This window comes from Sus scrofa, chromosome 12, assembly GCF_054392235.1.
Source record: "Sus scrofa isolate SSC_HxYL_T2T_F1_AM1 chromosome 12, Sscrofa_HxYL_maternal_Yorkshire_Landrace_v2.0, whole genome shotgun sequence".
Lineage (NCBI taxonomy): Eukaryota > Metazoa > Chordata > Mammalia > Artiodactyla > Suidae > Sus > Sus scrofa.
This window is the reverse complement of record NC_139394.1, coordinates 65,291,327-65,314,061: the sequence shown is the minus strand read 5'-3', so window position 1 is coordinate 65,314,061 and position 22,735 is coordinate 65,291,327. Positions and strand designations below refer to the sequence as shown.

Genomic DNA, 22,735 nt, shown 5'->3' with positions numbered 1-22,735 from the left:
CATGGGGCAGCGCCACAGTCCATCCTGAAGCCACGTGGCCAAACCGCCCGGGTTTCACGGGCCTTGTTTGTATCCCAGCGCTGCCGAAAGAGGCGGTTTCTCAAGGTCTGCGACAAGTGACAACGCGGATGCCAAGGAAGGGCTGGCGGAAGCGGGGCGGGGCTTAGGCGACCGCCCCGCCCCCACCTGCAGGGCGCGCGTGCGCAGGACGCGGATGGGGGTTGCAGCCAACTGCCTAGAAACACGTACTTTTTAATGTTACAGCCACGTTTGCAATTTTGATTCGAAATCTCCCGTCTGAAACCATTTACATTACTGAGTAACAGTAGCGACACCCGAGGGCCATCGCTCAACTGGCTGGTGTCGTCTGAAGAGCAGTCCGAGTCAGAGGACCAGGCGATCTGCCGCGAAGCCGAGTCCCTGTCCCAGAGGCGTCCCTGCAGGGAGGCCTGGTTTTGGGGGTGGCCCCAGGCGCCCCCCGCTCCCGGGTCCCATCGGTGCTCTGATGGGTGGGCGCCTGCCCTCGCCTCCTTCCTGTGTCCAGCTGTCGGGCTAGGGCCTGGCTATCAGGACCCTGATGAGCAGCCCGGCCAGCAGCGTGGCTACCGCCACCCCCAGGGCAGCCCCGCGGCGCAGGGCCAGCTGCGTGGCTGACAGTCTGCTGGAAGGAGCCGGCAGAGCCTGCGCTGCCTCTGGAGTCCCCGAGAGGGCCAGGTGGCACTCGGGCCTGGAGTATGTCGTCAGGGTCACGCCAGGAGGGCTGCCTGTGGCCACTGCAGAGGCAAATGGGGGCAGGCTCAGCCGCAGGGCGGGGGAGGCCCGGCCTGGGCTGCACGGCAGGGTCAGAGGGCGGAGTCACGTGGGAGAGCATCTTAAACTGCAGATCTGACGCCCAGGCCAAGCTGGGATCAGACGCCATGTGGGCCTGAGCCTGGGTGGTGACATCTGACACATGGTCGGGAACTTTCACCGGCGACTTCGGACGGCACGTTTCGTGCTGCCTCACGACGTCCTGGTCATGGCCCAGGCTCCCTGCTGCACCCATCGACGCCCAGCCCAGGCCAAGGTGAGGCGCCTAGGTGACCAGGGCTCTGGGCTGTGGCCATGCCCACCTGGCGCTCAGCATCCCTCGGGGCGGCAGAGCACCTGGGACCTGAGCCAGGCTGTCACCTGATCGCGCAGACGACATATTTAAGAAGTGCCTGTCTGATGAGGTGCAGAGAGACAGACAGAAGGTGCCCCCACCCCAGGCTAGTTAGTGGAGCCAGGCTGACCTGCCTGGACAGCCAGCTGCAGGCTGGGATGCGGCCACCGGTGACCGCACGCTCTAGGCCCTGGCGGCCCAGGCCCTGACCTCGTCCCTCCTCTCCAGCTGCAGGACGAGGAGGGGACCTAAGCGCTTCCCCACCTGAGATGGGACCGAGGCCCACTGCCCCCCAGGCCAGGACAGAGGGGACCTGCTTCCCGGGACCTGCTTAGACGGCAGACGTCCACTGGCCCTCCTGGCACTTAGGACGCATGTTCCATCACACTGAGGGGGAAAAGCAACACCCAGGGTCTGTTACCTGAAGACGTGACCACTTTCTCGGGCCCGGGCCTGGGGGCCGTGCTCTCGGTGCTCCTCGGCGGCAGCCCCACGTTTTTCTGAGCCTGGAGAGAGAGGCGCCTGGGTCAGCCTGCCGGCCTCCGTGCTCCTGCCTCACCTTGAACGCCCTGCGGGCTGAGCAGGACCCAGCCACACCTGGCCATGCCTCGGAGGCCCCAGGTCCCCGCAATAGAGCACACATCACAATGTGCACAGGGTTTTCTGGTTTCCTGGCGCATGTAAAAGTTGCATTTGCACTATACTGCAGTCGGTTAAGCGTGCAATAGCGTTATACCTAAAAAAAAATCCTTAATTAAAAAACACTTCACTCTGGAGTTCCCTGGTAGCTCAGCGGGGTAAGGACTCAGTCCCTGGCCTGTAACTTACATCCACATGCCATGGGTACAACCAAAAGAAAAAGTACTTTGTTGCTAAAAATTAACTACCGTCTTCAGAGCCTTCACTGAGTCACCACCTTTTTGCAATAGTAACAGATCACACCTCAATTTAAGGACAGAATAAGAAGAAGAAAGTTTGAAATGTGCTGAGGATTAGCCACATGTGACACAGAGTCACAAAGGGAGCAACTGCCGCTGGGAACACAGCGCCCACGGACCTGCTCAGTGCAGGATCACCTTGAACTTGGAGAAACTGCAGTGTCTGAATTGCAATAAAGTGAGGTCAGCCTGTGTTCACAACTGGGAGGCTTTCCAGCGGTGGTGTTTGCAATCTCTGTTAATCTGCCGTCTCAGACGCCAGGAGAACTTGATCCACAGTCCAAGGCCACCCTCCACACCTGGCCTTCAGCCTCTGCTGTGGCCTAAGTGTGTCAGAAAGGCCAGTGCCAGCCTGCCCTGTTTGAGCTTTTCCAAGAGCATGTGGACAGGCTGCTGCCATTACCTCTCCCCGAGTCCCGGCCACCCTCAGGGCTCCCCCGGGGGCAGCGGGCCGGAGCCCTTTGCTCAGCTTGGCCTTTGGCAGCAGGGCTGCAGGGGGCAGTGTCTGGCGGGGTTTCGCTTTGCAGCTTGAGGGGCCCCCGCTGACACTGCACCACCTGGGGTCTGGAGGCGGCGACGGAGCCGATGCTGCGGCACGGGGGGCCCTCTGACGCCCACCCCAGGGACCCGCCACTCACCTCCTCTGCAGCCTGCTTCCAGTCCATCCGCGCCGTGTAGGTGACAAAGGCGACAGCGGCCAGCAGGGCGCAGGCCAGCATGCCCAGCCAGAGGCCTGCGGGACACAGGTGACCGATGGGCGCCTCCGACAACGGCCTCCCAGGCCTCCCCCGGGCTCCCCCCACACCACGTACCCAGAATGCCCATCCTGACCACAAAGGTCAGCACGATGCCCAGCGGGAGGCCGACGGCGTAGTACATGATGGCGTTGACAATGGCCCCGAAAGCCTGCCTGCCGGTTCCTCGGAGGACCCCGCCGTAGACACACTGCGGAGGCAGGGGAGGGTCGGGGGCGCCGAGGCTGACGCCGGGAGGACCTGCGGGACTACACCTGCGTCTCTGCCCACCCCCGCCGCCGCCCAGGCCCACGGCACGGGCCCAGGATGGGCACCTGCCCGGGTTACCCAGAAGCAGCTGCGTTGCCGGCACCGTCTCCCCAGGCCACAGCCCCAGGCTCCCCACTGTGGCTGCCTTGCCAGGACTGGGCAAGGGGGTGCCTCTCCCCACCACGCTGGTCCGAGACACAGTGTGGGGGGCTGGATGCCTGTTGCTGTGGCAGCAGGTTACCAGCAGCTTCTAATAAGGATGCTATTATTTTTTATATTATGATAATACAATAATAACAATAATATAGGTGGTTTAAACCGAGACACGTGGGAGTTCCTGTTGTGGCGCAGTGGTAACGAATCTGCCTAGTATCCATGAGGACGCAGGTTTGATGCCTGGCCTCACTCAGTGGGTTAAGGATCCGGCATTGCCATAAGCTGTGGTGCAGGTCCCATACGCAGCTTGGAGCTGGCGTGGCTGTGGCTGTAGGCCGGCAGCTGCAGCTCTGAATTGACCCCTAGCCTGGAAACCGCCATATGCCTCGGGTATGGCCCTAAAAAGAAAAAGAAAAAAAAGACATGTATGTCACATTTCAGCTCCTGAGATTAAAGGGCTGAAACGGTCCATGATAGAGGCAGGGCGGTTCCTTGTGGAGGCCCCTGGGGGCACCTAATTCTTTCCTTTCCAGATAGCAGAGGCACCTACATTCCTGGCCCATGGGCCCTCAGCAGCAAAGGCCTCACTCTGACCTCTGCTCCTGTCATCACATCTCCTGACTCTGCTCCCTCTCTCACTTCCTAGGGCCTTCGTGACAACACTGGGCCACCTGGACAACCCAGGACAGCCTCCCTGCCTCAGGACCCTTGGCTCAGTCATGTCTGCAGAGACCCCTCTTGCCACGTAACATCTACAGGGCCAGGGGCCAGGGTGCCAAGGTCTGTGGGCTCATGAGCTAAGCTTCGGGAGGCTGCCAAACATCTCAGAGTGCACAGGGCAGTGGCACGTGGAGCCTGGCACGTGGACAGAAGATGCAGGAGGACCCAGAAGAATGTAAAAGCTGGGGCGGACTTGAAAACAGCCCCCGCCCCCACTCGGACCCTTCCGCAGAGACTGGAGGCCCTACCAGCTGTCAGAGGTGCCTGAACACCACCTCCAAACAGTGATGGGCTGTTCAGTCTGAGATATGTAGACACAGGGGTGATCCCTAGGAAGCTAAGCTGAAAGCTAAAAACAAGGGTAGTTCCTGTCATGGCTCCATGGTTAATGAACCCGACTGGCATCCATGAGGAGGCAGGTTAATCCCTGACCTTGCTCAGTGAATTAAGGATCTGGTGTTGCCAAGAGCTGTTGTATAGGTCACAGATGCAGCTTGGACCCTGTGTTGCTGTGGCTGTGGCATAGGCCAGCAGCTAAGCTCTGATTGGACTCCTAGCCTGGGAACCTCCATATGCTGCAGGTGTGGCCCTACAAGAAAAAAAAGCAAAACTAAACACAAGAAAGAAAATACCAAACTGAGCAGAGACAGCGGCTACAGTTTGTGGAGGAGGCAGGATGCACAGAAAAAGAAGAGTCCAGGCACATCGCTAAACAAAACAGCAGTCCTTGGGGAAAGGACGGGCTCTGCATGGACCTAGGCTAGATCACCAGACAGGTCTCAGTACACTTAGACTGAATTCATACAGAGTATGTTCTCTGACCGTAACAGAATTAAACCAGAGGTGCCACCAAAGAAATCTGGGAATACCCCCAAATATCTGGGAACGAGGCAACACATTTCTAAACCCACATGTCAGAGACTAAATCACAAGAAAAATTTTTAAGCATTTCGAATAAGAAAACAATGTATCAAAATTTACCAGATGCAGCTAAAGCAATACTTAGAGGGAAATGCATAGCTTTACATTAGAAAAGAAAGGTCTCAAACCAGTAACCTAATATTCTACCCTAAGAAACCAGTAAATCAGAGCAAACTATACCTAAGCAGAAGAATAGGAAAAACAATGATTAGAGTGGGAAACACTGGACTAAACAGGAAAAAACAAAATCAATGAAACCAAAAATTCTAGTTCTTTGATCCACAAAACTGAAAAACAAGTACTAAAGATTTGACCTCATTAAAATAAGGCCAAGAGGAAAAAGGAAAAAAAAAAAAAAAAAAAAACAAGACCAAGAAAACAGGAAAGTAAAGTTACAGATTACCACAATCTGGGATAAAAGAAGGGACATTACTACTGAACATGAAAAAAAAGGATTATAAGGGAATAACATCAGCAAGTTCACGTCCGAGATTTAAACAATTTAGTTCAAGTGAATAAATGCCTAGGAAGACACAAATTATTAAAACTAACGCAACAAGTCACAGAAAGTGAATAGATCTCTACAAGTACATAAACTGAATTAATTTAAAATCTTCTGACAAAAGCCCGGGCCTAGACGGCTTCACAGGTAAATTCGATCATGTGTTTAAAGAAGTAAGGCCAATGCTTCACAAACTCAAAATGTACAGGAGAAGTGTACACTTGCGAATCACTCTATGAGGCCACTGACACCTTCCTTGATACTCAAGCCAGATCAAGACGCAAGGAGGAGTTTCCACTGTGGCACAGTGGAAATGAATCCAACTAGTATCCATGAGGATGCGGGTTGGATCCCTGGCCGCGCTTAGTGGGTCAAGGATCCAGCGTCGCTGTGAGCTGTGGTCTGGATCACAGTCATGCCTCAGACCCCCTGTGGCTGTGGCTGTGGTGTAGTCTGGCAGCTACAGCTCCGACTGGACCCCTAGCCTGGGAACTTCCCTATGCTGCAGATACAGACCCCCAAATAGGCAAATAAATAAATAAACAGGGAAATGGGAGGAGGAATTTATGGGAACACTCCATTTTCTCAATTTTTCTGTAAGCCTAAAACTGCTCTTAAAAATAAACCTGTTTTTGGAGTTCCTGTGGTGGCGCAGTGTTTAACAAATCCAACTAGGAACCATGAGGTTGCGGGTTCGATCCCTGGCCTCACTCAGTGGGTTAAGGATCCAGCATTGCCACGAGCTGTGGTGCAGGCTCGGATCCCGCGTTGCTGTGGCTGTGGCAAAGGCCGGTGGCCACAGCTCTGACTGCACCCCTAGCCTGGGAACCTCCATATGCAGTGGGAAGTGGCTCTAGAAAAGGCAAAAAGACAAAAACAAAAAAAACAAACAAAAAACAACCATCTGTTTTTAAAAACCTTTAAGACAAACAATATCAACAATTGACCAGGAAGGGCAGGAACTGGAAACCCTGCGTGTCACTGATGGGAAGGCGAAACAGTACAGCCACTGCGGCAAACAGTTTCATGGCTCCTCAGCAAGTTAAGCATAAACTCGTCCTTCACCCAAACAATTCAACTCCTAGGACTCCACCAAGAGGAGTGAAAACCCACGTCCACACAATGACTCGTACGCGCCCGTGCCCAGCAGCCTTAGTCGCCACAGCCAACACAAAAAACAACACAGATGCCCAGCACCTGGTGGTCTGAGAGGTGTCAGAGCCACACAAGGGGCTGTCACGCAGCCACAAACAGGAACGAAGTCCTCTCCAACGAGGATGAACCTCCGAAACATGCGGAGAGATATAAAAGCTCGGACACAAAAGGCTACAAACTGTATGATTCCATTTCTACAAGGTGTTCAGAAATGCCAGGTTCATACGGACGGGAAGCAGGTCCGTGGACTGCCTGGGCCTGGCTGTGGGGCCGGGAGTGACTGCAAAACAGACGCCAGGACATCTGTGGGGTTGATGGAAACAGCCCCAAACTGGATTGCAGCGCTGATTGTGCACCTCAACTGTATCTTCAAGGACTGAATTATGTACTTAACTTGCATGAATGTCATGGCATGTAAATTACAACCCAGGAAAGGTGTGAAAACAGGAAATAAAAACTAGGTCCACGGAAAACATAAACTAACAACAACACAGCAGGGAGGAAAGCTAGTGGGGACACCAGCCACCAGGCCCCTCACAACTGCTGGCTGTAAGCTTGCTTCTGGGCTCCCTGGTGGGCCAAGGGAAAAGAGGGGTGCTGCCCTAGAAGCATCTGGTAAAGCAGAGCTCCCTCTGACCTTACACTGTGGGAGGAATTTCTCAGCTGTGACCTCATCTCAGAGCTAGAGGAAAAGTAGTGACAGGTCCTTGAACCTGTCCCACGACACCAGCAGTAACAGGATCCATAAGGTCATCCCTTTCAATGCCCTGCAGCAAGAGCTGCAGGATTTCATGGGGAAACGCAGCCAAGAGCAAGCAGTGCTGCTGCGGTCAGAAACGGTCCAAGCCTGCGCCTGGCTGGATTCAAAAGCCAATCCCGGAACATTCACCCTCTGTCCCGGACAGAGAACGAGGGCAAATCCTCCACGAACACAATTTCCCTTAAGGCTGTTTTGTTCCATCTGCTCGTGACAACCCCCCTCACACACAGAGCCGCGCTCCTGGGAAACTCACGTGACCTGCGTACAAAGCAGAAGTCACGGGATCTCCAATCTCCTTCTCAGACGGGCTTTGTGTGTCTCCTTTGCTATGCCATGCTTTTAAAAGCAGCCATAAATCAAGCCTGCACTACATGGGACCTGTCCCGTGATCAAAGGAGCGCAAATTCAGGACCCTCCCACTCCGAACTGACTCAGCCTCAGACATGTCCCTTCGCCCCAGTGCTCCTGACTGGGCAGGGCAGGGATGGCCCAGCTCCTGGGGAACCAGGAAGAAGATCTGTGAGCTTCCACGGGGCCGGGGGGTCAGGGTTTCGCTGACCTGCCTGCATCGCTGGCGAGGTGAAGTTGCAGAAGAGAAATGGGGCTTGTTGTTTGAGTAACAATAGACCCTGTAAGCCTTACTCCCCGTGGTGGCCCCTTCCGTGTGTCCCTGCACTGCCTCAGGGAGGGGTCCTGGCGGGGAGCGGGTGTGTGTGACAGCGGGACTCACGCAGGTGGCCTCAAACAGGTGGAAGATGATATAAAGCGGCAGGGCCTTGTTGACCAGGGCGACCACTTCCCTGCAGAAGAGACGCAAAAGGCCTCATGTGCAGCAGGCAGACGCGACACAGGGTCGCACTCGTGTCCCTTCTCTCCCGCCCCTCCCCCTAGTTTTCAGCGTACAGGTGGCTGTCCCACACCAACTTAACGGACCCTCCGTCTCTGAGCTTCCCTAGGTTGGGGGACACGTCTTAACCCGCCCCCCAACCAGGGTGTCGCTTAGCGCCTCGTCTGTGGACGGGCGAGTGGGGGAGCCTGTGGCCTGGGGACCAGCAGAGAGCAGAGCTGGGGAGCCAGGCGGGCGACAGGGCTCCGAGAACCAGCCAGGAGAGAGAACTGATTACCTACTCGTCATGGGTGAAGATGTGGCCCAGTTTATTCCTCAGGATGCTCAGCAGGGCGCCCACGACCATCGCAGCACCAACTGCAAGAGACCAAGCCCAGCAGGGCCACCCCCGCCCGTGGAGGAGCCTGGCTGCGGGGGCCGCGCCAGCCCAGGCCTGCGTTCCTTTGGACCAAGACCCTCGGGTGTGGTCCCGGGGTCTCACGGTGGGGTTCCCGGACCAGCTTCGCCTGGGGGCTGGTGAGGCACGCAGATTCTCCCACCTCCCAAGCCGGCAACTTGGGAGTTTTGAAACAGCGCCCCCTCCCCAGGGCTGAAGCCTGAGAAGCAACGTTCTCCGGGAGGGGCCAGCCACAGAAAGCAGAGGCGGGGTGGACCCAGGTGGGTCCCTCCCCAGAGCTGGGATGGGCAGGTCCCAGGCCCCTCGGAGCTGCAGGAAGAGGCAGCAGCAGGGGAAGGTGGGGAGGGGACAGCGGGCCTGTGGCAGGGTGACAGATTTGGAGGGCCAACTCTTGGCTCACAGGCCCCCCGCTGGCCGAGGCCTTGACCCCACTCACCCGTGCAGAGCATGCCTGAGACGGCGGATCGCTTGGCCTGCACCGTGTCTGCAGCTCCCAGAGCCGTCCCCACGCGGACACAGACCGCGATGCTGAGTCCCATGGGAATCTGGGCTCAGAGAGAAGAAGGTGTGGTCAGGGGGGCCCCCTCCCGCCCCCAGGCCGAGGGGGCAGGTGGCCTGAGGAGCTGGGGCACTGCTGCTGCTGGTGACCAGCCGAGGCCTGAGACACCCCCAGGGCGCCAGCCAAGCCCACCCGCCGCTGCCCCAGACATCCTGAGCAGCCCCAACACGCTGCCCACAACTCACAAGCAAACCCCTTTTAGAGAGGTGAGTGTGATTGTGTGTGGCAGAAAAATTGCTCTTAAGAATAAGACTTGGTGGAAACCATTTGTAACAGCAAGAATCGCCTTACAAATTAGCTTTGCACCTGCAGGTTTTTGTGACTCCCTTTGCTTGCAGCTGGGGTCACAGACTGCGTGCCCCAGGAGGCTGGCAGGGTGGGCACAAGGGACCTGGGACAACCCAGGTCTCCAGGGAGGGGAGGGAGCTGCAGGGACCGAGGCGGAGGCAAGGAAGGGCCCCCAGAAGGGCGCTGTCCCCCAGGCCCGGAGGCGGGGCCGTACAGGAACGCGGGCTCACTGCTAAATGGAATGTCCCATCTTTCAAGAAAATGCAAAACTCCAGATGGTGTTACGCAATCTCCCACTTTTAAGGGGTGCCAATTAATTTTTTAAAAATGCCAGCACCGCGAGGTTCCCTATTACCCTTGGCGGTGGGGCTGTGGGCCACGGGCGAGGTCTGGTGGGGCCTGGGCCGGGTGGGTCCCTCAGGAGACAGAGTTGCCCTTGGGGGAGGGAAGACCCACCCCTTCCTCCTCTGACAGCCCAGGCCACCAGGGGGCAGGACAGGGCACTCTCAAGCAGCCTCACCATGTAGGTGACAGTGGCCACCTCGTAGATGATGGCCTGGGCAGAGAGGTCCAGCACGCTGAGCAGCCCTGCGGGGAGGCGCCCGGTCAGTGTCCAGCCAGGCCCCTGCCGGCCCTGGGCTGGCAGGATGCCCCGTGCTCTAGGGGCAGATGGTTTCCGAGCAGGAACCCAGCAAAAAGGATCCCTGCTCGACCTTCAGCCTTCCAGAGCCCTGCTGGGATGTTACAGAATTTCCTACAGGCTGTTCCCTGATGGGTCAGGGCCAGGGTCAGGGTCAGGGTCAGGGTCAGGGGGTCAAGGTAGGGTCTCTCTTCTGAGTAGGAGGTGTGGTGAGGGAGGGTCAGGAGTTCAGGTCTCAGGCCCGCTGGGGTGTGATTCCGGACACTCTTGCTCTTGGGGCTCGATTTTCCCATCTGTAAGTGGGCTCGGGATGGACAGGCAGGTCTCTCGGGGCCTCTGCAGCCCTGGCTGTCTGGACTCTGTTCCGAGTCCACTGCTGAGCAGACGGTGTGCCAGGGAACGCCCCACACCTGCCAGGCCTGTTCACGCAGCAGCTCCTAAAATCTCAGGTCCCCACTGACTGACCACCCTGCCTGGGCACCTGCTCCATGCCAGGCCTGCTTCTGGGCCTCACAGCCTGGTAAGGAGGCGGGCCTGGCTGGTGAACTGCCCATCTGGGAATGGAGGCCTCTGAGCTGGGGGGCCACCCACACGGTTCCACGTACCCATGAGGAAGCTCCCGATCTCGTAGGCCCACCACTCGATGCAGGTCATGAGCATGCTGGGGACGGCCAGCGAGAAGAAGGGGCCCCAGTCCTGCAGGCACTGGCAGGACCAGCCTAGGAGCAGAAGCCCACCGGCTGAGCCGCAGTCCTGCCAGGACCCAGCACTTGCCAGCCTGCAGGGCCGGGCCAGCTGCTCCAGCGTCGGGGGAGGGGATGCGGGGACAGGGCACCAGCGGGCGTGGGACAGCAGCCTGTGATGCCACAGGGTCTTGGACACCCGCCGTGCCCTTTCTGAGCCCCATTTCCTCATCTGAAAACGTCAGTCCTTAGCTCTGCCCGCCTCCGGGAGGCTGTCCGGGGGGCGCCAAGGCAGAAGGGGCTGTGCAGCGCGGGGCTCCCGCAGCCCACCGCAGCCCCCGGCGCCCGGCAGAGAGCTGCTCCTGCAGCCCCGTGAGAGGAGCGCTCGGTCCGCAGAGTGGGCTTTCCGGGGCTGAAAGCTTGGAATCGAGGCCCGGGCGCTGGGGCGAGTCCTGGCCCCTCGGGTCCCACCTCTGGCTTTGGGGGCAAATTACTCCAACTCCGTAGCAACTTCCTCCGTGTCAATGGGGAGAACCAGGCCAGGCGTCACTGAGCCGGGGACGTCCCGCCGCTGCCACCTGGGCTTTTACCCGTGTTCAGACTCCCACCTCCATCCTGACGGCTCCCGGGCCCGTCCCCGCAGGGCTCGGCCCCGTGGCACCCTGGACGGGAAACCCCAGGCCTCTGGGGGTGGGGGTGCGAGGGGTGGAGCAGAGGGCGGGCCCTGAGGGCAGCGGAGCCCGCCCCAGACGGGGCCCCTCCATGGCCGCCCCCTCCTCCAAGCCAATGCTCCCCCTCCCCGTGCCCGCTCCCCCGCAGGGCAGCCCCGCACCTCCCCACGTGTCCACGTGCAGCTTCCTCAGCACAATGTAGAGCAGGAGGAAAACTGTCTGCATCAACTGGGAGATGGTGTTGGCGTAGGCCGAGCCCCTGGAAGAAGAGGCAGAGGAGGGAGAGCCGGCTGGGCGGAGGGTGGACTCTGGCCCCTGGGGGAGGGGGGGCGGGGAGGGGGGCCACAGGCCAGGCTGGGCCTCACCGCCTCCTGGGATCCGCCTCACCCAGGAGCCACCAGTGTCCTCTCCCCACCTCCAGTCCTCCACGGCCCCCACCTCTGGGCAGCACAGGCAGCCCCCAGGGTCCTTGCGGTAGGAGAGGCCAGGACGGTGCCTGGCCCTCCTGGTCAGGGGTGCTGCTTGGCGGGCAGGGCTCGAGACCAGGCCCCTGCAGCTCACCTGACCCCCTGGCCCAGCGTGGACACCAGGATGTAGTTGGCCAGGCCGTTCACGCAGTTGCCCACGATGCCACTGAGAACTTGGGGCCAGACGACACCCTGAAATAGGTGCATTGGGGTGGGGGTGAGGTGTGGGCTGGACATGCAGGCCCAGCAGGCTGCTATTTGAGGAACAGGGCGGTGGGGGAGGGAGGGGCAGCCACGCGTACCTGGTTTTGTAAGTATTTTGCCAGCAGGCAGTAAAGAAAATTCGCCTGTATCAAATAAACACACAGATACAAGTAAATTCCCAAACGCCACCAGATGACACGAACAGGTATTTCTGAGCCGAGTTTGGGGCAGAGGCTTCACTAAAGTATACCCTGCCCCCTCCCACGGTGGGAGGGAGGCCCCGAGTCTCCCGTTCAACCCCAGGGAAGCGCGCTAGGGAGGGGGGGAGGGGGGGGGACCGGCAGGTGGGGAGTGTGGCCGGGAGAGAGCAGCTTCAGAGGGGCCCTCACCGGGAGTGCAGGGATGAAAATCTGCACGTAGTCCTGGGCCAGCCTGCAGGAACCAGAGCCCTGAGCTGAGCAGCCTGCGCCCCGACACGTGGGCCTGGGCGGCTGCCCCAGGAACCCCCCTGGGCATCTCGGGTTTGAGGACAGGCTTCAGCCAAGACAACGGAGCCTCAGCCACCAGGGTGCCGCCGCCAACGTGCTAGCAGCTAGAAGGCACCCGGAGGTGGGGCCCAAGGACCCAACCCTGGGGCCCCAGGGCCAGGGAACTGAACCCTGGGGAGAGGCACAGTTTGTAAGGTGGAAAAAGGTTATGGCTTATTAAGACATAACCCAATGAGGTGCGCGTGACAGAAAACAAGCAAGGGGTTCCCCTGCCAGGGAATCGAAAATTAAGCAGACTGTGTGATTCATCAGAAATCGGGCTCGGTCCTCTTTCTCTGGTCCGGGAATGGGCAGGAGTACATACTTCCTTTCTCTAGGCTCCAAACACACGCTGGGACACAGCTGCCAACTCAGGCAACTCCCTTCTGCCTCCTCCATTTAAACGGGCTGCTTGTCTGCCCCCTGCTGGTCACAGCTGGAGCAGCAGGCTGGGTGGGAGACCCCAAACCAGCCCCCCGAGACCCCCAGAGGGGCTGTGCTTGGGACCCGGAGACTACCGGCCCGAGGTGGGGGGGCTCCCCGGGGGCTCCCTCCCCAGGGTCCCCGCAGGTACCTGGACACGGCCGGGTCCTGCCTGAAGAGCAGCAGGATGTGCTCGGTGTTGAGGAAGAGCGCCCAGCAGGGGAGGCAGCAGAGCAGCAGGACCAGGGCGCCCCGCTGCAGGATGACCCCCACGTGCTTCTTGTTGGGGCTGCCGAAGCTCTGCAGAACAGCCGGGTCAGCCCCAGGCCCCCGCACCTGCCCTCTGCCCCGAGCCCGGGAGAGGGGCCGGAGCTACAGCAGCGACTCTTGGCGGAACTCCCATCTCTGTCCCCACCATGCTGCCCAGTCCCCAGTGGCACCTGGTCGGGAGGACACGGCCCCCGCCGCAGCGGAGGCAAAGGGGCTCCGGAGCGCCCGCCAAGTTTCCGTGGGGGCGAGCGGCAGCCAGGCCCACTGCGAGCCCCGAGTCCCCAGAGCTCAGCCCACCGGGCTGTGGGCCCCCACGGGCAGGAGGCCCCCCGTGCGCCCTCAGCACGGGACACGGAGGGCAGGGAACGGCCTTTCCCTCCACCGCTCTCTTGCCCAGCTGCCCAGAGTCTGTTCAAGGGGAGTCTCTGGTCCCCGAAAGCACGTGGCCCTCGGGGGTGGGACCAGACAGCTGCCCACCCCTCTGCCCCCCCGCCCCCCGGCCTGTGTGACGGGCTCCCAGGTCCAGGGGGCACTGAGGGGCCTTTGGGGAGGCCCCACCCCCACACTTCCTGCAGCAGCTGAGGAGGGGCCTCACCCCTGCCCGGGTCCCCGAAGCCCACCTACCTGGGACATCAAGGTGTCACAGGCCGAGGACAGGCCGAATCCAATGGACACACCACAGACATTGACAAACTGGAGGCGCACACGGGGGAGGACAGGCTGTCAGGTGGAGCCTGAGGAGGGGGCCCCACCAAGGGGACTGCTCGGGGCTGGAGACCCTCCTGGCCGGGCCCGGCCCGCACTGTGTGCCCCGACAGAGGCCCTGCGGTCCAGCTGGGACGGCAGCCGGCACCCCTCCCTGGGGCAGAAGGTCCCTGCGGGCCTGGCTGTACTCACGGCCACCGAGAGGGTCACTGCTGCCAGCTCCACCTTGCCCAGGTGTCCGCAGAAGACGGAGCTGACGACATAGATCAGGAAGTTCAGCATCTGGAAGAGGAACTGGAGGACGCGGCCAGGGTCAAGGGCCCCGCTCAGCCCCGCGGAGCCCTCAGAGCCCAGCCCCCCAGGAGAGGCTCGCCAGGTCCTGCGCGGCGGAGCCAAAGGCCCTCAATAGCCCCTCGAGGCCCCCACGCGAGTCACCCGTGGGCGGGGGGAACGGCAGCGAGTGTGTGGCTGAGGCCATCCACCGGCTTATGCTCTGAGCTCCCGTCTCCCTGTGGGAGAGGCAGGTGTGCCTGTGACAGCTCCTCAGGCCACAAGCTGTCAGCCCGGGATCGCGTGCACCAGAGCCTCAGGAACGGCTCTGTCTAGGTGCTGGAATTAGAAATAAGTTCCTTCTGGAGTGCCCGTTGTGGTTCAGTGGTTAACGAATCCGACTAGGAACCATGAGGTTGCGGGTTCGATCCCTGGCCTTGCTCAGTGGGTTGAGGATCCGGCGTTGCCGTGAGCTGTGGTGTAGGTCGCAGACGTGGCTCAGATCCCGAGCTGTTGTGGCTCTGGCGTAGGCCGGCGGCTACAGCTCCAATGAGACCCCTAGCCTGGGAACCTCCATATGCTGTGGGAGCGGCCCAAGAAATGGCAAAAAGACAAAAAAAAAAAAAAAAAAAGAAAGAAATTCCTTCTATTGGATTGTCATGATCATTGTACAGCTACAGATATGATAAATTCGTTGAGTAATTAAAAAAAAAAGAAGTTCCTTCTAACTTTCCATTTGGCCTGAAACTCTTACAGGGAGCACCCATGCACCTGTCTTTACCTAAAAGCATCCAAGGCCGTTCTCCCTTTGGAAACAAAGCAGGCAAAGACCCCAGGGGGGACCCCCAAGCTCCCGCGTCAGGGCCGCACTGGTCCCCTCCAGCAGGGCGGTGAGTGCCCGCAGGCTGTGCCTGGACAGCAGCTGGCCCCCCACCCCTCCTCCTTACCAGGGGTCCCGAAAGAACAAACAGTATCCGCGCCTCCGCCCCGAAGCCCACGGGGACCAGCCTGCGGAGGGCAGGGCAGCGGCTCCCTCGGCCCGGGGGGACTGTGTCCTGGAGACCGTCCATTCCAAGCCCGCCTGCCACACTGCGCGCCTGAGCGCTCCCCGCCAGCCTCGCTCCGCTGGCCCGGGTGGCCTTGCAGCCTGGCTAATGAGTACGGGGAGGAGGAGGAGGGGCCGAGGTGGCCACCTGTGCACGGCCCTGCCCCCCAGGTACCGCAGCCCGGCTGCCCTGACGGGACAGCCCTGGGCACCCGGAGTCCCCCAGCCTCCCAGTCACCCCGCGGGAGTCAGCAGCCAAGGCCCAGGAGGAACACGCATGGGGCGGGTCTGGGCCTCAGGGGTCTTACCTCCCGGTGAGATGGGGCCACAACTCCCATTTCACAGATGAAGACAGGGCGGCTCCGGGACCCAGCCGGGTTGCAGCCAGCGGGGTGCGGTGGGAGGGGGCAGGGGCAAAGCCCTCTCTGCCCCCCAGGGGAGGGCATTCAGTGGAGCTGCCAGCGGCCGCTTCAACCCAGGGCCCCAAGCAGGTCTGGATCTACGTGGTGCTCCCCAAGGGTGCTGAGCCGGTCAAGGTCAGCTCATTGCCTGGAGGGCAACTTCTTGGCTGAAGGTCCTCGGAGTCTGGTCCCACCAACATCCCCTCCAGCGGGGGCTTCCCAGGCCTCCTGGTGCCCACACACTGACCTTCAGGCCACGGCTTCCAGGCTTTTCCAATGAATGCCTTCCTTGAGCTGTGGCGACAGCAAATCCAGCCAGCGCCAGTTCAGTTCAGCAGCCCTGCAGGCTCAGCCTCTCAGTCTGGTTTCCCAGTGTTTCTGCCCACGGCCGCGGGCGCGGAGTCTCAGAGCAGGGCAGCGCACTGTGGCCGGGTAAGGACTGCAGGGCCGTGCGCCCCTCTCTACTGTCCACAGCTGCCAAGAGTGGCCTGCAGCCCCTGGTCCCTCGTCCACGGGGCTCAGAGACCACCCCCCGACCCCGCCAGTGGAGACGGATGCCAGGACTTTGGGAACCTCTCCCTTCTCGGGTGAGAACTTGTCCCCGAGCCCCCGTCCCCCGCGGCCTGCCATTTCCCCCTTCTGCCAAATGTATGTCCGTCGTGGTTCCTCGATGGAAGCAGGACAAAGCTAACTCGAGACAATGTGGAGGGCGGGGATCAGTACTGGCAGGTGATCTAGAACGCAGCTGAGAATGAGAAAACCAGGGTTTTTAAGGGCAAGCCCGTTCAGCTCCAGAGGCAGACTCCCGGAAAGGAGGCTGGGTCAGAGCCAACCCATGAGGAGAACAGAGGGGGGGCGCTGGGGACCTCCTGGAGGGGCAGGTTGGTCCCCCCAAAGGATGAGATGCTGAACATAAGAATGGGACCTCCTGTACATCCTGCTCACTTAGACCACTGCATAAAAAGGACCCCCGTTCAGGTCCTAAGTCAGCCACCATTTATACCACGTGGGCTGGGATCAGCTGGCTGGGGTTTTCGCTGCACCTTCGTCTCTGTGTCTGTTGCCCTGAGGCTCGCCCAGGCAGGACGGTCCACAAGGCTGCTCGGCTGGGGCCCTGTCTTCCTTCCCCAGACCTCTCTGGGCAGCTTGGCATCCCATGGCGTGGGGCTGGCATGACAAGGAACGTTTCAGGAGCGCAAGAGGAAGCCAGGGAAGCTACACAGGTCACCTGTGCCTGTTGGGAGAGGAAAGAGTTGCCACCTCCTGCTGCCCCTGGGATTTGCTCACCTCGCATCCCCCTCCCCACGCCCAGGCCCAGAGCCAGAGCAGAGAGGTGAGGTTCTCAGGGCTGCCAGGACCGTCACAGGGAAGAAGGGCCCAAAGCCCCAGGCCCTGGGGATGGGGGGTGGGGACTCGCTGCAAGCCCCCCCCACCCTGGGACTGGGGAGACTTCTAACCAGGGAGGGAGAGCCTCCCCTGGAGCTGTTCTGGTGCCTGGCAGCCTCACTGTGCTATGAGGCACTGGCACGTATAGGAAGGAAGCCCGTGTGGAACCCGGCCCGAAGCCACTGACCTGGGCAAAGTGGGTGACCTGGCAACCTCAGGGGGAGGGCGAGAGGAGCTTGGGCGCCCCTGTTGCCACAGACCAAATGCCAGCACAGAGCCACCCCAAGAGGGCCTGTCTCATCCGCAAGTCCTGCAACACCAGGAGGTTGCGTCCCCCTGGGGACGGGCCTGGCTCTGGGCTCTGCCCTCAGCTAACTGCCAGGCACAGCTGGAGGCCCCTATAAGCGTTTCCTCACTTGGTTACCCTTCACCAGGGCTGATGCCTCTGCACTTGCCCTTTGGCTGCCCTGAGCCCTGCACCCTGGCCAGGGGGCCAACATCCCTCTCTCTGTCCCCTCCTCCCGGCCCCGTGACTGCCCAACCCCCAGCTCTCCCTGGGGAGTGAGGGACTCTGGCCTGGCCCCTCAGCGCCACGTACATCTCCAGGGCAGAGGACACGGCACCGAGAGCTGCGAGAGGCCTGCGGCCCCCCGGCCCCCACCTCTCCCTCCATCCTTCGCCTTCCCTCCTCCAGCCAGACCACACTGCGGGGAGGGTCAGAGCAGTTCTGGAGGCCCTCGCGGGGGAGCCGCCAAGTGCAAGGGCTCCCAAAGCCTGAGGGGGGCATGCCCCGCCAGGGAGCCGTTTACAGGAATGCAAAGGAATACTATTCAGTGCTAAAAAGAAAGGAACCATCAAGGCACGAAAAGCCAAGGAGGAAGCTTAAGTCACAAGACGGGCGACAGAAGAAATGCTTCAGCTGTGGGATAAAATCTCCCTCAGCCTTGCGCTCCAAGTCGGGGGCCAAGGTTGCAAAGTGCAAGAAAGCACAGCTTAAGAGGAGTTCTCGCTGGGGTGCGGTGGGTTAAGAATCCGACAGCAGCGGCGCAGGTCCGGGTTGCTGTGGAGGCGCATGTTTGATCCCCAGCCCGGGGCAGAAGGTTAAGGGATCCCGGATCCCGCGTTGCTTGCAGCTGGGGCTCAGATTCAGTCCCTGGCTCCGACCATCCATGTGCCCCTGGGCAGCCACAAAAAAAAAAGAGAGAAAAAAAAAAGCACAACCTGAGAAGCAGGAGAGCTGGCCTGGGGGTTGCTGGACCTCAACAGACGCAAAGGGGAGGCCATGAGCTTAGGGAACAGAGACTCCAGCCTTGGAAACAGAACGGCCCCCGGGGCGCATGTGGCATCCTCGCCACTGGCCCCTGGCGGCCCGGCCACAGCAAGGGCCCCGCCCACGTGGACCCCTCCGTGAGCTCCCAGTTGGCACGCCGCGGCCCCGGGGCCGCCTCTGGCTGACCTTGAGATGCCCACCCCAAAGCCCTTCGCATTCCCTGCACCCCAGTTTCCACATGAATGTCCCCAACATGCCACATGCATCTTGCTGGGAACTGGCACGGGCTGACGGCCGCCAAATTGTCACGGATACTCTCCGGTCGGTCGGTTCCTACCTCCGGGCAGAGCAGCCCTGACCAGGCGTTCTCCACTCCTGGGGACGCAGGGGACGGGCTCCTGCCCGTCACCCCGACCCTCCTTCCCAACGCGGCCTCCTCCCCCGGGGCCTCGCGTCTCTGGCCTCCCTGCCCCCAGGCCGGCGTCCCTCCAACCCATTCCTCGCCCGCAACAACCGGTAGGACTGCTCAACAAAGTCTGGAACTTTCAGTCAGCGCCTAGCGAGGGAAAAGGGAGAGGTGCCCCCTCACGGCAGGTCTGGGCACATCCAGCAATCCCTACGTGGACCCCATCTTTTCATTCAGTGACATCTCAGGGGCCTCGCTGACCCTGCACAGACTGCCCCTCCAGGGCCAACTAATTCCTAGAAATACAGACAGCTCTGCCCCGCTGACAGAACCTGCACCGTGTCCTCCATGGACTAGGCTGCCACCCGCCTGCCTTCATCACCCCAGGCAGCTACCCGACACAGGCGGACAGTCCTAGGCCTCGGAGCCAGCGGAAGTTATTCAGACGAACCAATCTCAAGCCTGACTGCCCCTCCCAGCCGCTCACAGTCCCCCGAAAGCACGTTAAAGGCTCTTAGGCGCCTTCTGCTCCGTGCCACGGACCCTGGTGCCACCCCCGGTGGTCCCCAGGGGCAGGTGCTGCCCCCGCCGCTTGGGAACTGCAACGAACTATCTTTTCAAAGGCCATCATCTCCTGCTCTATGGGCCTTGTTGCACCTGAACGATAATAAAACCTACATTTTAAAACCGTCTACGGGAGTTCCCGTCGTGGCGCAGTGATTAACGAATCCGACTAGGAACCATGAGGTTGCGGGTTCAGTCCCTGCCCTTGCTCAGTGGGTTAAGGATCTGGCGTTGCCGTGAGCTGTGGTGTAGACTGCAGACGCAGCTCAAATCCTGCGTTGCTGTGGCTCTGGCGTAGGCCGGTGGCTACAGCTCCGATTCGACCCCTAGCCTGGGAACCTCCATATGCCGCAGGAGCGGCCCAAGAAATGGCAAAAAGACCAAAAAAATAAAAATAAAATAAAAATAAAAATAAAACCATCTACGGGAGTTCCTGTTGTGGCTCAGTGGTAACGAACCTGACAAGCATCCATGAGGTTCTGGGTTCAATCCCTGGCCTCGCTCAATGGGTTAAGGATCCGGCATTGCCGTGAGCTGTGGTGTAGGTTGTAGATGCAGCTGGGATCCCCTGCTGCTGTGGTGGAGGCCGGCAGCTTCAGCTCTGATTCAGCCCCTAGCCTGGGAACCTCCATGTGCCACAGGTGGAGCCCTAAAAAGCAAAAAATAAAATAAAAATAAAACAGTCTAGAAAAGGAGGAAGAAGCCCCCCAGTGCCTAGAGAACCCGAAGCTTGTGACACCCAGAGGTCCAGGGAGCCATCCTGCCCCAGTTGGTGCTGCTCTGAGGCGCACTGTGTCCCCAGCCCAGCACTTCCGGGACACCCTCCCGGAGAGGGCGCTCAGCAGGAGGTGGAAGGGGGCTGTGGTGTGTCGTGCACCATAGGAGGTACCCCTCCCCCCAAAAAATGCAGTGGGGTGGGGGACAGACTCAAGATCCAGGTGGTGGAACACACTGGAAAATGTAGGCTTTGTGTATTGTACCGGAGCAGGAAATCAGACGCAGGGAGTGTTTACAGATGAGTCAGCTCGTCGCTGCTCCCCTGGCTTTTTCTTCCTGACTACAAGACGGCTGCAGCAGCCCCGAGCACCTTATTCTTCCCCGGTGACAACACCCGTACTCCAGTCTCTGCCTCCGACCCCTTTTAGGAGCAAAGCTACCTTTCCCAGAAGTTCCAACTTCCTCTAGTATCGCACACACCCCTGCTTAACGTAAGCTCATCGCCAGGGGCTGGGGTTACTGAATTTAGGGTGAAATCAGCCGTTCTAACCCTTGACTGCATTGTAGAATCACCTGGGAAGCTTTTTCCAAAAAATACCCCTCGGAGTTCCTGTTGTGGCGCAGTGGTTTGAGAATCTGGCTGCAGTGGCTCGTGATCATTGTGGCCCAGTGCAGTGAGTTAAAGGATCCTGTGCTAAATCCCTGGGAACTTTCACATGCCGAGGGTGAGGCCAAAAAAAAAATAAATAAATAAATAAATAAAATAAAATTAAATTAAATTTGGTAGTTCCCTTAGTGACTCAGTGGTAACGAACCTGACTAGGATCCATGAGGAAGTGGGTTCGATCCCTGGCTTCATTCAGTGGGTTAAGCATCCGGCACCGCCATGAGCTGTGGTGTAGATCGCAGACGCGGCTGGGACCCCAAGTTACTGTGGTTGTGGTGTAGGCCGGTAGCTACAGCTCCGATTCGACCCTGAGCCTGGGAACTTCCATATGGCATGGGTGTGGCCCTTCAAATAAAAAAAAAAAAAAAAAAAAAAAAGAAAGAAAGAAAAAAGTTTAATGCTTTAAAAAAAATACCACTACCCAGGTCCCACCTCAGATGTTCTGACTTAATTAACTGAGGCAGCAATTTTGTTTCCTTTAACATTCAAAGTATACCTCTCACACAGAGGAGCACACGTGTATTAAGGATACAGCTCTATGAGTTTTCATAAATTAAAATGCACCTGAGTGACAGCTGCCAGCTCAAGAGACGGGACTTTACGAGCCCCCACCGAGGAGAATCACTCTCTTGATTTTCAGCGCCAAGGAATTCCTCTTCCAGGCATTCTTTCAGAGTCACCAGGTAATTGTCCTGAGGGCAGCTAAGGCTGAGAAGCCCTGGCCGGGTCACCTTTACACATGCTCCCAGCACAGCACTGCCCTGGCACACCCCACTCGAAGGAAGGATGAAGGGGTTCAGCGGCACCAAGCTTAATGGTTACTTCAGTAAACTGAGGCAGGTCCCAACTCACCTTCTCCCAGGGCTCCGGTGCAGCAGGGGCCTCCTGAGCCTGGCCTCCGGGTGGTTCTTCCCAGAGACCCCAGCTGTCCAGAGATGCATGTCTCTTCCAGAAACTGCCGGGCCCTCTGGGCTCAGTTACCTGCTACTCGCCCGCTCCGACCTTGGCCCCCGGTCCTCCGACACCTGTGGGTTTGGAAGGCATGTGGGCTGGGAGAGCCCAGCTCCCAGGAAGGCTTATCCTGGGGGGACGCATGGTCAGGAGGCTGCTGCTCACGTGCTGCGGGGAGTCCTCGGGGACCCCTCAGCCTTGCCAGATGAGGTCCGTGCAGCCCCAGCAGGTGCCATCCAGGGAGGGGACTGGGGACTTGGGTGCCCTCTCCAGTGAGAATCCCGAGGCTCTGTAGTCGGCAGGCGGTAAGCCGCTGGCCCCAAACAAGGGGCTCCTAAGGTCAAGGCAGGCCGAGCCAGCGCACCGCCTTGAGGGCTGGTGCGGGACCCACCTGAAAGCGGCAACAGGAAGCCAAGCGCCAGCTGTAGGCGGCCCAGGTGGGAAAAATCTCCTTGTTCTGCAAACAAGCCTTAATTCACACCAGCGTCGCGCGCAGCCAAGGCCGGGGAACCCCGCCGCGAAGCCGAGCCTCCGGAGCCGGCTTCGGGCAGGGCCAGCACGCGGCGCGCGGGCACCAGCGCCCTCAGCAGCGCCGCCGCCGCCACAGCCCCACCCCCGGCTCCAGCGCCCGCAGGCCCCGCCCATGGCGCCCGGCGGGGAGGGCCCCGGGGCCACGTGACCACACGCCTCCGCCGCTGCAGCTTATTGGCCCCCTCGGCCAGGCCGGGCCAATCAGATTCTCTCCCGGGACTTCGGGGGTGGGCCTGGAACAGGGGGTGGGTCAGAGGAAAGGCGGATCTGGACCTCTGCTCTGCGCCAAGGCGAGTGAGTCCCGCGCAAAATCAGGGGCTGGAGGCTTGGGCCCGCGAAGGCAGCGCAGTGGGGGAGAAAAAGAAGAGCGGTCCCCGTGAGGGGCCACAACAGCATTCATTCATTCAGTCAGTCAGGCACTCTTTTTTTTTTTTCCCCAATATCTTTTCCATGTCTGGTCACTCTGTGGCCTGGCTGTCACTCTTCCCTACAAGATGATGCCTCGTCCTTCTGTCCTCATGAGATGACCCGAGGGGAGGTCGGTTT

At 59.9% G+C, this 22,735-nt stretch overlaps 1 protein-coding gene across 17 annotated transcripts; it reads right to left on the bottom strand.

Moving 5' to 3' along the window:
- Positions 1–232: 232 nt before the first annotated feature.
- Positions 233–22,290, bottom strand: SLC47A2 (solute carrier family 47 member 2). Of its 17 annotated transcripts, none has more exons than XM_084986406.1 (22): positions 21,824–22,290; positions 21,560–21,732; positions 20,856–21,052; positions 17,682–18,260; positions 16,741–16,931; positions 15,605–16,442; positions 14,174–14,275; positions 13,901–13,969; positions 13,158–13,306; positions 12,446–12,488; positions 12,155–12,199; positions 11,947–12,044; positions 11,547–11,644; positions 10,637–10,750; positions 9,912–9,979; positions 8,981–9,089; positions 8,429–8,504; positions 8,031–8,100; positions 2,895–3,027; positions 2,721–2,815; positions 1,566–1,650; positions 233–773 (listed from the first exon to the last, which is right to left on the bottom strand). In XM_084986406.1, the coding sequence occupies exons 6-22, from the start codon at positions 15,740–15,742 to the stop codon at positions 553–555; spliced, it is 1,713 nt and encodes a 570-aa protein (XP_084842532.1). In that variant the 5' UTR covers positions 15,743–16,442; positions 16,741–16,931; positions 17,682–18,260; positions 20,856–21,052; positions 21,560–21,732; positions 21,824–22,290; the 3' UTR covers positions 233–552. The 17 variants fall into 17 exon arrangements, 16 of the variants coding, with proteins under 16 accessions (XP_084842532.1, XP_084842523.1, XP_084842529.1 ...); XM_084986397.1 differs by adding an exon at positions 19,782–19,972 and having other exon boundaries at positions 15,605–16,931; positions 17,271–18,260; positions 22,050–22,290; XM_084986403.1 differs by lacking the exon at positions 17,682–18,260 and adding an exon at positions 19,782–19,972 and having other exon boundaries at positions 22,050–22,290.
- Between the last annotated feature and the right edge of the window lie 445 nt (positions 22,291–22,735).

Coding starts and splice junctions, on each gene's coding strand:
- SLC47A2 (XM_084986393.1), bottom strand. CDS start 15,742: ATGCCCTCCCCTGGGGGGCAGAGAGGGCTTTGCCCCTGCCCCCTCCCA. Junction 12,045..12,154: donor CAAAATACTTACAAAACCAG/GTACGCGTGGCT, acceptor CACCTATTTCAG/GGTGTCGTCTGGCCCCAAGT. Junction 9,090..9,911: donor TGGCCACTGTCACCTACATG/GTGAGGCTGCTT, acceptor CTCTGAGCCCAG/ATTCCCATGGGACTCAGCAT.